Source organism: Benincasa hispida, chromosome 12 (assembly GCF_027475165.1).
Source record: "Benincasa hispida cultivar pf3 chromosome 12, pf3_genome.v1.1, whole genome shotgun sequence".
NCBI classification, from domain to species: Eukaryota; Viridiplantae; Streptophyta; class Magnoliopsida; order Cucurbitales; family Cucurbitaceae; genus Benincasa; species Benincasa hispida.
The window spans coordinates 62,546,292-62,561,048 of NC_143489.1; the positions used below are offsets into that span (position 1 = coordinate 62,546,292).

The following is a 14,757-nucleotide window of genomic DNA, read 5'->3' on the forward strand; positions in this document are numbered from 1 at the left end:
ACAAATTCACAAGTTTAAATGTCAAAATTGAAAATTTCCTCTCAATAAAGAAAACTCTTTTTTTTTTTTTTTTTGTGTATGATGAAAGTGAGATATATTAAGATGGATATCACAAACTCTCCACTCTTTCTTTGAATTGTTTTGGTCATTTTACCCTCTCTCCCTTTGCTTGTGTATAATACATAACTAGAGAAATATAGAGAGATCAAATTTGTCAAAATGCAATACACACGTATATATCATTTAACACATAAGAGAAAACAATTTTAACAATATTTGGAGGAGCAAGAACTCATTAAAGAATTAAACTTGCAATATCTAAACGCAATCTCTTGACACTAAATAAAGTATAGTTTAACCGACATCAAATATATACTATCAATCCTAGAGTCATAAGTTCGATCCGTCATCTTACGTATCGATAAATATATATATATATGTATATCAAACTCTCCACTGTTTGAATTGTTTTGGTGAATATTTTTCCCCCCTCTCCCTTTAGTTGTGTATAAAAATAGTCAGGAAGCAGAGAGAGATGAGATTTTGTGTGTTTATTTTAAATGTTTTTTGTTCATTGTTTTGTAGTTGTAGCATTATCATCTCTTATTTTCACTTCATTATAATGCCCACAATCATTATTCTTGGTTGCCTCATCCGCATGCTCTCTTAAACCCAACCCCTTCCCTCTCTCTCTCTCTAACCCTTAACCCATTTTCCCCTCCATCCCCTATAAATTTCCCTTCTCTCCCTTTCCTCTCTCTCTCACCCTAATTTTTCCCATTCTCTCAATTTCCCCCCCTCTTCTTTTCTTATTTTACCATAATGGCCCTTTCCGGTTTCGAAGGCTTCGAAAAACGCTTAGAACTCAATTTCTCCGGCGACGACCCAATTTTCTCCAACATGGGCCTCCGCCAACTCCCCTTTGATTCTCTACAACAAGTCCTACACGAAGTCCAATGCACCGTCGTCTCCGCCGTTGGTAACCATTACTTTGACGCCTACGTTTTATCCGAATCAAGCCTTTTCGTTTACCCAACCAAAATCATCATCAAAACCTGTGGGACCACTCAACTACTCAAATCCATCCGTCCATTAATCCATCACGCTCTTAATCTCAACCTTACACTTGTCTCCTGTTGTTACACTCGCGGTAACTTTATCTTTCCTCTATCACAGCCTTTCCCGCACACTTCCTTTCACGAAGAAGTTGTGTACTTAGAAAATTCCCTTCCTAACCATCTCTGTTACCGTAAAGCTTCCGTTATGCCTTCTAATCTCCTCCCCTCACATGCTTGGCACGTGTTCTCTGCTTGTGATCAAACTCGTTTCGTTCATTTCTCGAGTGATTTTTACACCGTCGAAGTTTGTATGACGGAGCTTGATCGGAATTTGGCTAGGAAGTTTTTCCGTCGTCCTGGTGATGGGAAATCCGGCGATGCTGCTGGAAAAGAGATGACGGAAATTTCTGGGATTAATAAGATTAATCCTAATGCTCTTGTTTGTGATTTTGCTTTTGATCCTTGTGGTTACTCGATGAATGGAATCGACGGTGATCGGTATTCCACGATTCATGTTACGCCGGAGGACGGGTATAGTTATGCTAGTTTTGAATGTATTGGTTCGATTTACGACGGCGATGATTTGGTTCGGACGTTGAAGAGGGCGGTGCAGGTTTTCCGGCCGGCGAAAGTGTCGGTGTCGACGACTACGGCATCGAATCGGGTTTGGGCGAGGGTGGCCGGAGCGTTGGAGCCACTTGGGTTGAAATGTCGGAGTTGTACGGCGGATGAGTTTCCGGCACTCGGAAGCGTTGTGTTTCAGACATTCACCGCTCGCCGGAAAAAGACAGGGGAATGCGGCGGCGCGCGGTAGATAAAAAGAAATATTCTAGTCAGGGAGTTAGATGGAATTATAATTATGTAGGCCACGTGGCAAAAGGGAAGATGATGATGATGTGGAGGAATTCAATTGGTTAATGAGAGTGAATGAAATGTGGGGTTGACTTGTTTTTTTTTTTTTCAATTTCTTTTTCCTCTTCTCTTTTCAATTAAAAAAAATCAAAAAAATGAGGAGAGAGATATAGGGATGATGACGTGGAAGTAGCCAGAAGCTTGGGGGGGCTTGAAAAGAAAAAAAGAAAAAAAAAAAAAAAACATAAAAACAGAGAGATCATAAATATCATGATAATGCACCCCACTTAGGCTTGTCACGCCTAAGATTTTTGAAGCATTTTGTGTAGTGGAGGAAAAAAAAAAAGGAAAAAAGATTTTAGAAACTTGAGATTCAAAGTGCGAGTATTCTTCTACTTCGTCAGCCTTATATCAAGTAATTTTTTTTTCTCCTCTTCTTTATGTAATTCTCCTTATTTTCTAGCATGTTTATTCAATAGAGATTACAATAAATAAAACTTTTAGATCTCTTTTTTTCTTTTTTGAATTCAATGAGAGGCTAAAAGCAAGAAAATCGAATTGTTTTGTTTTGTTTTTTTGTTTTTTTTGTTTTGTCGGATGCATGTATCTTAACGATTTAAAGAATCTTTAGATTGGAAAAAAAAAGTTTTAGACTTTGATCCTACTTCATCAACCTTATATTAAGTACTTGTTGTCTCCTCTTTCCTTATGTTATTGACCATATTTTTAGCAAAGTAATTAATTTGATAGATATAACAATAAATAATTTTTTTTCTTTTAAAGATTTTTGAGTTTATTGAAATATATTCATGTGTCAAGACCAATTAAGTAATGCTTCTATCGAGAAAAGCTTATAGACTCGAGTAATTTCCTTCTTCTTTCTTATGTAGTTCCCTCTAATTTCTAGTAAGTTTAATCGATAGAGATTATAATAAATAGAATTATAAGGATGGAAATATCCGAACATCTAACATTTTAAAGTCGTTGAATAAGTTGAACTATGCTGAGACTAACGATGGTTTTAACTTGGGAGGGAGTTGAATTTAATGATTTTCATTTTTGTTTGGAAATAAAATTGATGGGTTATTTTAGTTATGGTTTTGGATTGGATGATGAGTTTGAAAATGTTTGCATGATGAAGGCTGGCGTGGAAGGCACCCACCTAAGGCAGCGGCATATGATGATGGAAAGAGGGAGAAAATAGTGAAATATATGGTTTCCCTTTCAGACATTTTACCAAACAGATTCTGCACGTGCCCATTATTCCTTTCTAATGCTTAACTTATTTTCTGGCTCGCCCACCCATTCCTATTACCCAATACCCTTTGCTTAAAAACCCCTGCATCAATGTAGGGTACAAAATTTGTGTACCATGTAGGATCGGATATTTGAGGTATTTAGTTTAATTATGAAATCTAGAGTTAATATGTTGGAGTTACAAAGTATATATTCGGAGTGCCAGAAGCGTTTAGTTGAAATTAGTAAATATGTGTTTCGAATACAGAGTTGAAATTCTTCGATAATTGTTCAAAAGAGACAAAAAGAGAAAGATGAAGTTTTTTGGTAAATTTACAAACTTCAACGGTAAACATAATTGAAGTTGGTGAAGTTGAGACACACTCCCTAAAAGTTTCTTTTCGTAAATATTTGTTAATGCTAATGGATACTACACTATGTTTAAAAGCATGTGTTGAAATGCTTTGAATTTATTTGTTGGCACTTCGAACAACCAAGTACGGGGGTCTCGCTGACCAGCCAACGAGTCGGGGTCCAGGGGCGGCACGCCCTGGTGGGGGGTTCAGCATATTTATTTATTTGTAGTTATTTACGGTTATGACCCTAGGGTTTAGAGTAGTGCGCTATATAAACTCTCTAACCCTAGAGGCGTCGTTTTGATGTAATTTTCTGAAAACATTCTCTCTAATAATACTGTTCTCTTTCTGCCCGTGGACGTAGCTAACACACTGTTATTGAACTACGTATATCTGTGTGTCGATCTTCTTTATCTCTACGTTCCTTTTTGTGTTCTTTAATTGTCAATTTTGTAACAACATGCTAACATGACGAGTAATACATAGATTGGTAATTTTCTTGTTCAAACTCAAATTTCAGCAGTAGTAATTGACCTAATTCAACTTGTTACGAAATCAACAAGTAAAGAAGACAAAAGAACGTAAAAGAATAAAGAAGATCAACACACAAATTTACGTGGTTCACTAACAACTAACAATATGTTAGCTATGTCCACGAGGGTAAAAGGAGAACAATTTTATTAGAGAAGATGTTACAGAAATACATAATCTATAGAATGAATAATGCATATAGGGTTAGAGAGTATATAGTGGAACTCTTTAAATCCTAAGTGGAGAAAGAAAAGAATTAAATAATTAAATATATCAAATACCAATTCTAATCAGGTTTAGAACTATATTTAAATTCTATTTATGGCATATTAGTCAAAGTATGAAATTGATAAACAGCCGATTAATAAACAATAATTGGTTGGGCATATTCTTTCTCTATTAAAAAAAATAGATATTCAAATATCTCTAATCTCATATGTTGTTGAAATAAATAAAACACATTCGATTAATTTGGTTCAGGTAGATTTAGTTGGCTAATTGATTTTTTCTTCTCGAACTATATCTACATCGATTTTGGTCAAAAACAAACCTAACCAATCTACTGGTACCCCAAATAGATATACAAATTCAGAAAAACTTGAGTGACTAAGGAGATTTTGATATTCGTAGTAAAACTATCTGCACTGATTGACTCGAGTTGAATGTCTAAATTTCAAGAAAATCACTTCGATGGATGTATCTTTTTTCTTTGGTGTCATTTTTCTTAAATAGATAGGATAGTTTTGGTCCCCAACCAACCCACTCATAATGTATGAGGCAGAAGGAAGAAAAAAAAGGGGGGATAGGGACATAGGAGAGGAATCAAACACCAATTTTCAGTGGGAAATATTTGGGAATTGAGATTGGCTCAGAAATTGGAGCATGAAATGAATTTCCATTTACCTTCCATTTTGTCCTTTTGCTTTTGGACAGTCACTCAGATTCTAATAGGGGCAGCCTTTTTATAAGCAACTAAGCCAAATAAATGCAAGGGCCAGAAAGCACCAGCCTTTACCCACTTCCCTAAATCTTTTCAGATCCAACACTCCCCCAAAATATAACAACAACAATAATAATAATAATAATAAACCCCTTTTTCTAGGGCCAGGCTATTCTAGCCCAATAAAGGCTCTTTATTTGGGCCCATCAAATCCTCAATGGGCCTAAGAGCCCTGAACCAAAATAGCTTTTGGGTTTACCAACTTCTCGATACGAGTGGGCCTGGCCCAAGTAACCTCACGGTAAACTATACTGTTTAATCACCCTAATATATTTTTCCAAAGAGATAATACATAAAACTAACAAGCACCAACAACCTGAGATGGCAACTTAAGAACCCCAAAAGTCTTCCACAGAAGAAGACCTACATAAAATAATATCCTCTCCGGTCTAGGATCGATTGGAGCAAGGTGATGCACAATAGAATTGCTGAAACGGTTAAAAAAATTAAATAAATAAACGCACCCAAAACGTTGAACTATAACAAAAATATCATCCATGATTTAGGGTTATAGAGCTCAATTTATTAAATATTTTATCTACTATGAGTAAGTTAGACGTTAAAATCTCATATCAATATCATTGAACTAATGTTAGAACATTCAACTTATAGTTAAAATTATAGGTCCCTCGATTGTTATGTGTTAGCAATATAAAACAATAATAGAGGACTTTATTCTTCAAATTTTCCATTGATCTTCTTTATTTTTTAGTTTAATAATAAATATGGCTAGAGGATGAACCTTGAAAGTATGTGTTTTATCCATTGAATTATGTTCGAATTGATTTTTTTTAATCATACATATTTACACATTCATACACTTAACCCTAAAGACTATATATTTGATGTAACTAGATTGGTATTTTTTTGGTTTCATTTGGTCATGGTTTTTTTTTTTTTTTGAGATTCATCTTTATTTTTGGTTCATCAATGAGTAGGAAGTGAGAGATTCAAATCTCTAAACCTCTTCGTAGAAAAGATATGGTTTAACTAGTTATGCTGTGTTGATATGGACAAATTAATCCGTTATTCGTGAGAAAAAATAATACAAATAGTACAATTTTATGAGCCATAAAAATTCTTCAAATTAAATGGTTAGAAATTGTACTACAGAAATGGTTAGAAATGCACAATCACATTGTCCCTTTATGGGAACAGATGTAGTGGATTTTGTGAAGTAACACACTCAAATGATTGGGGTAGAAAAATAAAACCTTTAATTCAAAAAGGGTGAAAAGATCTAATATTCAGAATCTTTTTAGAGATTTTTATTTTGGATCATATATTTGGTCTATCTTTGAGCTATAATTTTCCACCCAATCAATTATATATATATCTATATATATATACACATTTTTTTAATGGATATTTCTCAATTTTTGTGATTCCTCTCTTACAGTTTCTCTTCCATATTTGTCATTTGATTTAAATTATCCACTTCTATTTCAACAACTAACCATGTTGATTTGATAGTGTCAGATTTATCCAAACATTAAATGATCATAACACAAAATATTGTGTAATAATAGAGGAGAAGAACTTTGATGGTCAATCATATAAATTGATTTTCCCTTGTAATAATTAAAAGAAAAAAATTTGATTCATCCCTAAATTACAATTTCTCTAAATATGTAAGAGTGTAGAATAAATATAAAGATGAATATCAATTTTTACTCCTAAACTTTGGAAGATGCATCAATTTACATCATAAATTAATAATAATGTCAATTTAAACTCTGAATTTTTATAAGTGTATCAATTTGTACTTTCTTTCAAATTTCATTCAACTAATATTATATGAAATTTATTATTTAAAACGATTAAACTCTTCAAATTTATAAGCGAAACAATTTTGGACCCTTCATTATAATTACCATCGAAAATCATCGATGTATTAATTCTCAAATGCATGTAGACTTCTTCAAATGTCGACTTTATAAAATGGATGATTAGAGTAAATACATGGACGATTTTCAGAGGAAATTTTGTCTAAATCGATCAATTTATGAAATTATGAGTTTAATTGATACAATTATAAGTTTCACAATATTTTTTTCTTTTAAATAAAACATAATGGAGAATGTAAATTGATGTACTTAAAAAATCCAAGATTTATTATTAATTTAAAGTTTAAATTAAAATAAGCCATAAATTTTAGGAGTATAAATTCTTTTGCATACTTGAATTAAAGAAACATCACAATTTGGAGGAATAGTTGAAATTTAGGGAATGGGTATAAGAAGAGCATTATTTCAATTTTATAGGAAGTGACATGTTTCTTAAAAAACAAGACCATAAGATTTTGTTTTGTACTTCAAAAAGAAAAAAAGGGTTAAGATTACATATCTACTAGGTGGATTATTGTCCACAATAGTCTAAGTTTGGTTGTTCCACAAAATTTACTTGAACATAAATGAGGCAGAGGAAGAAGACTCCAAATTTTCAAACCCTCCTCCCAAAAATCCACATTTGCCACACAATTTGAAGGAGAGAAAAGGAAAAACCCTCAATTATAGACTTTTTTCTATTCAAAAGGGAACAATGACCAAAATTTGGTCATACAATACAATATCTATAGGAAGAAAATTAAAAACACCTTGGAAATTCCAAGCTTCAAGATGGAAAAGTAGAGGAAAGTGGGAGGAGGAGTTCGCCAGTTTGGACCATAAATTTTCAATTGACCCCTTTTCACTTTGGCTAGTCGTTAGTTTTTACTATTTATCAGATTGGTTCTTTTCTTGATTGCAACTCAACTTGTCTTTCTTGAACACTCTTCATAATGTATTAGATGATACAATGTCCTTCTCCATTGTATCATAACACTTTTCTATTGACCCCTAATTTGGCTAAACGAGTAACACGAATCTATTCTAGCATGGTTTTGACACCGTGCAATTAGATGTCTGTCTTCTCTACTCTACTCTACTTTACTAGTGGCACCTAGTGTGGGTGTGCCAGTGAGCTCTCCCTTGGGATCTATTCTCATGATATTTGTTTTGTTGGAAATGTGACCAGAGTGCCTCATTGGTCAAATAAGAAGATGATTGTGGATATATAAATGAGAACAACTATCTACAACGACATAAAACCTTTCATGTGAAACCAAAAGTAAAGTCATAAACGTTATAATCATAATAGACACTAGACAATTTCAAACCATTGTGGACATGTTTAGGCGTTGTTGTCCCTAATAAATGGTAGTAGAGGCATGCCCCTACTTAGCCCAAAACCTTTTTCATTGTGTTGTCCTGTCTTTATTGATCATGTTTAGTTTGTACTATGTTCTCAGGCTATAGAGTCCATCCTTTCTTAAATAGTCAATTCGATAATAACTCAACGACCAGACACAAATATATGTTCAAAGAATCAAAGGTTCTAACCTACTATCTTCACATGTGGCTGGGAAAAAAAAATAGTTTTCAGTTTCACAGTTCACGGGAAGCTCTGTTGAAAATTTTCTCCAAATTCCAAGTAGAGTATTCTCCATTACAGAAAAAATTGAGGAGTTTCAAGATTTTCAATTTGTGAACAAATTTTTCTTACTGTTTTTGGGTCACTTCGATGTCAATCTTGTACCTTTTCCTATGCCCTCTTCTTCTCTTTTCTCTGTCGCTCACTGAAAGCCTAGACTGTATTTTCGTTACCATCAAAACCCCACATTCTATCAACGCTTTCTACTCCAAATTTTGTTCTTAGGGTTAATTTTTCTCGATTACTTCGCCTTTTTCTATCTCCTCGAGCTGTGATCTTTCTTTAAAACCAAAAAAATACTTTCCCCAATCCATTTTCCCTTTCCCTTTCCCCTTCTATCTGTTGTTTTTGTTCTAAACTTACTGTTATAATATATATATATATATATTTGGTGCTTCCTTTTGCGTCAGGAAGAATTTTACTCAAAGCAAAAGCAATCTTTCATTTTGCACAATCGTTTTCTGAGTAGGGGGGGAGGGGGAAGAAAAGGCTTTTCTCTCTGTCTTCTTACATAGGTTTTGCTGTTCATTCTGTTTCACCCTCTGTTCTTCTGAAAATATGGGGTTTTCCCCCTGGAAAACTGATGGGGTTTGGTTAGATTGTGTCAGAAACATCTGGGTTTTGCTACAAGAGTTGAGTATTTTATAGTTCAACTTCAATTTATACTATTTCTTCTTTGAAGACTTTCATCGAACACCTTGTTGGTAAGTTCAAACCCTCAGCTTTTCTACTTCCATTTGAGAAATTATGGGTTGTATCCATACAAAATGTTGCTGTCGCTACCCAAAATCGTTGGTTGGAGAATCCCAAGACTTTCGACAAGGGGTTCCTTATTGTCTTCAAGATAAGAACAACACTGTGATTGAGAAATCCTTGGAGTTGATTCCTGTTGCTTCTCACAACTATCATTTGGAATACTTGGTACTGGCTCAGCGGGGTTACTACCCTGAATCTCCTGATAAAGAAAACCAAGACAGTTTCTGCATTAGAACAAATATTCAAGGTAACCCAAATGCCCATTTCTTTGGTGTTTTTGATGGGCATGGTCAATTTGGAATGCAGTGTTCAAACTTTGTAAAGGATAGATTAATAGAAAAGTTATGTAATGATCCCACATTGTTAGATGATCCTGTACAAGCTTATAATTCAGCATTTTTATCTACCAATGATGAGTTACATACAAGTGAGATTGATGATTCCATGAGTGGAACAACTGCAATTACAGTTCTTGTTGTTGGGGATACTCTGTATGTGGCTAATGTTGGGGATTCAAGAGCTGTAATTGCAGTTAAAGAAGGGAATTGTGTTCTTGCTAAGGACTTGTCTAATGATCAAACACCATTTAGAAAAGATGAGTATGAGAGAGTTAAACTTTGTGGGGCTAGAGTTTTGAGTGTTGATCAAGTGGAAGGACTTGTGGATCCTGATATTCAATGCTGGGGCGACGAAGAAAGTCAGGGCGGCGATCCGCCTCGACTGTGGGTTCAAAATGGATTGTATCCTGGGACTGCATTTACTAGAAGCATTGGTGATAGTACTGCAGAAAAGATTGGTGTAAATGCTGTTCCTGAGGTTTTGGTTCTTCAGCTTAACCCCAATCATCTTTTCTTTGTGGTTGCCAGTGATGGAGTTTTTGAGTTCCTTTCAAGTCAAACTGTTGTTGATATGGTATGTAATGTGATCAATTTCTAGCATTGCATGATTTAGCAAACCACATTTTAGCCATCTTTTTCTTTCATGAGTTCTTCTTGGTCATGATATCCCGATTTCCATGTCGAAGATTGGTAGATAGAGGCCCTATTAGATAGCTATTTTGTTTTTGAAAATTACCGTGGTTCTCTCACAATATTTTGACGATATCTTCACTGAAGCCACCTTTTGGAGAAAGTTAGAATTTAGTCTCTATAGTTTATAATTAAAATTTAGACTCCACATATTGATAAAACTCTTATAAATAGTCCTCTATGGTAGGCACTATTTGTGAGATTTCTATCCAGCTATGAGTATTAAATTCTAACTATTAAAATCAAATGAACTAAATTTTAACTTTTCTAAATTATAGAGATTAAATTTGTAATTTATCCTTCAAATCATTTGAAAACTTTTTTCTTTTAACATTTCAAATTTTGGTTTTATTTTTTAAAATGTTTTTAGAAAGTAGGTAATAAAGAAAGAAAATTATAAGTAGAAGTAATGAAGAAAATTATAAGTAGAAGTAATGTTTATTTTTTCAAAAGAAAAAACAAAACAAAATGATTATTAGACAGGCATACTTTGTCTGTTTAGTTGTTGTTGCATATTACTTATGAACTGCTGAACTCAATAGGAAAGACTTTCACTAGCCAATTTGTGAACATATATGTAGTCGTGTTTGTTTACTACGTTTTAATCATAACTACAGTATCTTAGAGCATTTTAGATTAATTTGTTTCCCTCTTTTATTACTCTCCTTAACAAAATTTCTAAGGGTTTTTTTTAATCTCTCTATATAGGCATCAAGTTATGCAGATCCTCAAGATGCATGTACTGCCATTGCTGCCGAGTCGTATAAACTATGGATGGAACATGAAAATCGAACCGATGATATAACGATCATTGTTGTTCAAATCAAAGGCTTGTCTAATGTATGAAATTTACAAGAATTATTTCGGCTACATTTTCCGTGCTCTTGAATATGATGATGATATAGTTTTCAACAGCAGAATGCAGGATGCTGTTGGACAGATTAAAAAAAAAACACATTTTGTTCTTATATCTCTGTTATCCCCTTTGAGATAAGCCTATATTTTGAATTGAAAATTGATGGTTCAATGCTTAGTTTTCTCATCTCTCATCAATTCATTAGCTTTGTAAACCTTGTTCCTCCCTTGTTTGTTTTGTTGCTTTAGTCAGGTGCTGAGCATCCTTCCAGCACTGGGATGGAGACTGCTTCTTCGAGAATCGATTTCTCAGATCTACCTTCCAAACCGAACTCTCAACATGTTGCTGTGACAAATCGGAACCCAGTGATCGTGGTTCCAACGCTGAATAATCAGACACCTTTATAATGGTAGTCTCTCCTGCTTTATGACGTTCTACCGCTAAATTTAGGATTGGAAAGTCATTTCAAACATGTCTTTGATCTTCAAAGTTAAACGTTTTTTTATTTTCTCATGGAGAAAAGCTTGTTTATTCAGACTTCAGTGTTACTATAACATTCCTCCACCAGCAGAAGAAACTTGTAAGGCATCCTGAAAGGTAATACTACTGACTAACAGACATATCAATCTTAATTTTGCTTAGAAGAATTACCTCTTAGTTTCTGACTTCACTTTGTTTATACTTTACAGTTGAAACAAATACCCATCTTCCAGTTCAGCATTGGACCAACTAAGTTGATAGAGACAGTGGGTTGGTATCTTAGACGTGGAAAAATGGATGGATTGTTCTCTTGATGGATGCTTGCAAATTCATGATAGAGACTGAAAGTGAAAATCTACAGTTACATAAAAAGGACAAGACAGAGAAGGGAATTTAATGAGGTGGTTAACTTCAAAGCTCAATGACAAACAAGTTTGAGACCCCACTTTGTTACCTTGTCTCTTCAATTCTGGCTGGCATGGTAGTAAGGTAGAAGATGTTGTTAATAGAGAAAAATAATACCCTTTCTTTTTGTGTTTGCTTAAGGTAGATCCATTGCTTGAAAAGTGTCATGTCAATGGTTTAGTTTGTTGTGAAGTAAACTTGTGGCTGATTATCACATGTTGTTGGTCAGAGGGACCCTGAAAAACATCCAACTTCAATGCATTTTCTCATTTCAATGTTTTATGATTCAAATTCTCAGACCCCAAATCACCCACATGTATGTCTTACATTAACTTTAAGAGACAGAGTTAACATGAGCCCACATGTATATCTTACACTAACTTTAAGAGACAGAGTTAACATGAGCATAGTTCAGTGGTAATTAGCATGTATCCTTTCTCTTGACGTCAGATGTTCAAATTTTCATACTCCACATTATGATTCGAATTCTCAGATATCGAATCACCAACATGAATACTTGTGTTTAACTTTAAGAGATAAAGTCAACATGAACATAGTTCAGTGGTAATTAGCATATACTCATTTCCCTTGACGTTGGAGGTTCAAATTTTCACTCTTCATTTGTTGTAATACACAAAGCTATAGAAGGTAGGGGTTGCCCAGGTCTCGATATAATGACAAACACTTTTAGATATCTCAAAACATGTTTAAACAAGTCTAACACAACAAAATTTTGAATCAAGTAAAGCTAAAATCTTAGATATTATTTGGTACACTATGCACCTTCCCAGAACCTTCACTTGCGTTGGCCAGGTTTCCTTCTCTCACTGCAAGACTTCAAAGCTTGAACTTCTGCTAGACAAAATCATTTGCGAGGTAATGAATTAGAACAGTCATTTTAGATGAAAATTTCAAGAATTGCAAAATTTCAGCAGATGGCCATAACCAATTCAGGTTCAATTTAAGGGATAGATCTATACAATTCAAAGATGGAACCTATAAACAAAATTAGAATTTAGAACAAGAAGACATGATTGAATTTGTGTAACGATTGTCACTGAGAGATGAGCGGCATACCAGCCTGGCAAGCTTTCCAGTTCCTGTTAGTTTTGATAAGACAATCCTGAAAATTATGGCGATCAAGACAATAAACATCAATTTGCATTTCAGGGCTTAGGGTTTTAGCAGAACGTAAAAAAAAAGAAGACGATGAACAGAACGGCCACGAAGAACCTGTAACGATAAGTAGAAGGATGAGCATTCATTGAGCTGCTTCACGTTCTCGTCGTCGTCTTCGGCGTCGCTCCGGTGAAGAGGCGGCTGATTCTCCGGCGAATTCGGCGGTTTCCCCATTTTTTCTTCGTTCAGGTTCGACCCAAAATTTACAGGAAATTCAAACTTCTTAGTTCTCTTCTTACCGTAATAAGTTTGAACTGCTCAAGTTAGCGAATTATTATAGAATTTCTTCTATTTCTTTTCATATTAAAATGACTCTTTTTAGATTTTTTTTTTTAATACTTATTTTAGATTAGGGTTTGTATCTCTGTTCTTAATTGAACATGACAATCGTTACCATGAGCATCGACTGATATAATGTTTGTTATCTCAACCAAAATATTAGAACTCAGAAGTTTGAATTTTCCTTTCTGTGTTTTGTTTGATCTTAAAAAAGTAATTATACTTTTATTGCTATAATTGTTTAACTTAAAAAAAAAAAAAATGAAACAAGCAAATAGAAGAACAAAAGAATTTTAGGCTAAAAAATACTTTAGATGCCTGAACTTTTTGAAAATAAAATATTAACATAACGATTTAATTTCTATATTTTTAAAATTTTAACTATTTTATGGGTACGAAGGTCCAATGTCAAAAGCCCCTTTATTGGTGCTTTTCAAACCTAGCTACGAGCCTCAGTTTCCCACACTTTTAACCTCTCATATCATGGATCCAAATATTATATCCAGTCCATTTGCACCATCCATCAAGAGTTGGATTATCAAAGGCCCAATGTTAACTGTGAACGAAAATTGAAGGGTTGAATCGTTGAAAGTAAAAAGACTAAAATTAAATAAGTCTCAAAGTACAAAGATCAAAATAGTATTTTAATCTTAAGATAATATATTTATATCAACATTATGTATTATCTTAGTCTTATAAATGAAAGGATTGATTCTCGTAACGGAAGCGTTTTATCGCTTTTGTCTTTGAATTAGAAGAAGAAATTTTGCAGAATTAAATACAGAACATCACAAGTTATTAAATTTACAAGGTTAAGCACAAAATTGGGTCGAGAAGTATTTTGTTTGAAGAATTGTTCTTTAGTCTTCTCCAAGTATTCACAATACAAAATAGTACAAATACCATTTCTTCTCTACACGTTGGACACCTCCACTCGATCTTCTCTTCTATTCTCTGACAAGTATCAATTTGTAGGAACCTTGTGAAAAAGAATATGAGAATTTACATTGGAGAGAATTTTCTTTGTAAGTTTAGAGAGAACTTGGAGAATGAGAGAGGAGAGAGGTTTTCTTCTTGTTTCATGCATGATCAAGAGAAAAACCAACCAACCCATGTAGAAAGGGGGAGGGCGAGTAATACAAACAAAGCATAACCTTGCAAGGGAGTTAATTTATTATTTAATTTAAATTAAATAATAATTTATTTTATATAATTAATTAAATATTTTATATTTAATTAAACATTTTTTTGAATTATATTCAAATACACT

At 33.8% G+C, this 14,757-nt stretch overlaps 3 protein-coding genes across 9 annotated transcripts; 2 read left to right on the forward strand and 1 right to left on the reverse strand.

Annotated features, from left to right (window-relative positions):
* Window positions 1-676: 676 nt before the first annotated feature.
* LOC120067996 (S-adenosylmethionine decarboxylase proenzyme 4) lies at window positions 677-2,435 on the forward strand. The gene has a single exon (XM_039019654.2). The coding sequence runs from the start codon at window positions 823-825 to the stop codon at window positions 1,870-1,872; it is 1,050 nt and encodes a 349-aa protein (XP_038875582.1). The 5' UTR covers window positions 677-822; the 3' UTR covers window positions 1,873-2,435.
* Window positions 2,436-8,283: 5,848 nt separating this feature from the next.
* LOC120067189 (putative protein phosphatase 2C 35) lies at window positions 8,284-12,320 on the forward strand. Of its 7 annotated transcripts, none has more exons than XR_016525072.1 (5): window positions 8,284-10,172; window positions 10,997-11,128; window positions 11,393-11,553; window positions 11,681-11,741; window positions 11,834-12,320. XR_016525072.1 is itself a non-coding variant. In XM_090307796.1 (3 exons), the coding sequence occupies exons 1-3, from the start codon at window positions 9,252-9,254 to the stop codon at window positions 11,549-11,551; spliced, it is 1,212 nt and encodes a 403-aa protein (XP_090163922.1). In that variant the 5' UTR covers window positions 8,422-9,251; the 3' UTR covers window positions 11,552-11,712. The 7 variants fall into 7 exon arrangements, 3 of the variants coding, with proteins under 3 accessions (XP_090163922.1, XP_090163923.1, XP_038874601.1); XR_016525073.1 differs by having other exon boundaries at window positions 8,415-10,172; window positions 11,668-11,741; XR_016525075.1 differs by having other exon boundaries at window positions 8,422-10,172; window positions 11,397-11,553; window positions 11,668-11,741.
* LOC120067191 (Cox19-like CHCH family protein) lies at window positions 11,066-13,505 on the reverse strand. Its single transcript, XM_039018675.2, has 4 exons — window positions 13,263-13,505; window positions 13,107-13,152; window positions 12,813-12,881; window positions 11,066-12,265 (listed from the first exon to the last, which is right to left on the reverse strand). Exons 1-3 carry the CDS (start codon window positions 13,380-13,382, stop codon window positions 12,826-12,828), a joined length of 222 nt encoding a protein of 73 aa, XP_038874603.1. The 5' UTR covers window positions 13,383-13,505; the 3' UTR covers window positions 11,066-12,265; window positions 12,813-12,825.
* Window positions 13,506-14,757: the final 1,252 nt, after the last annotated feature.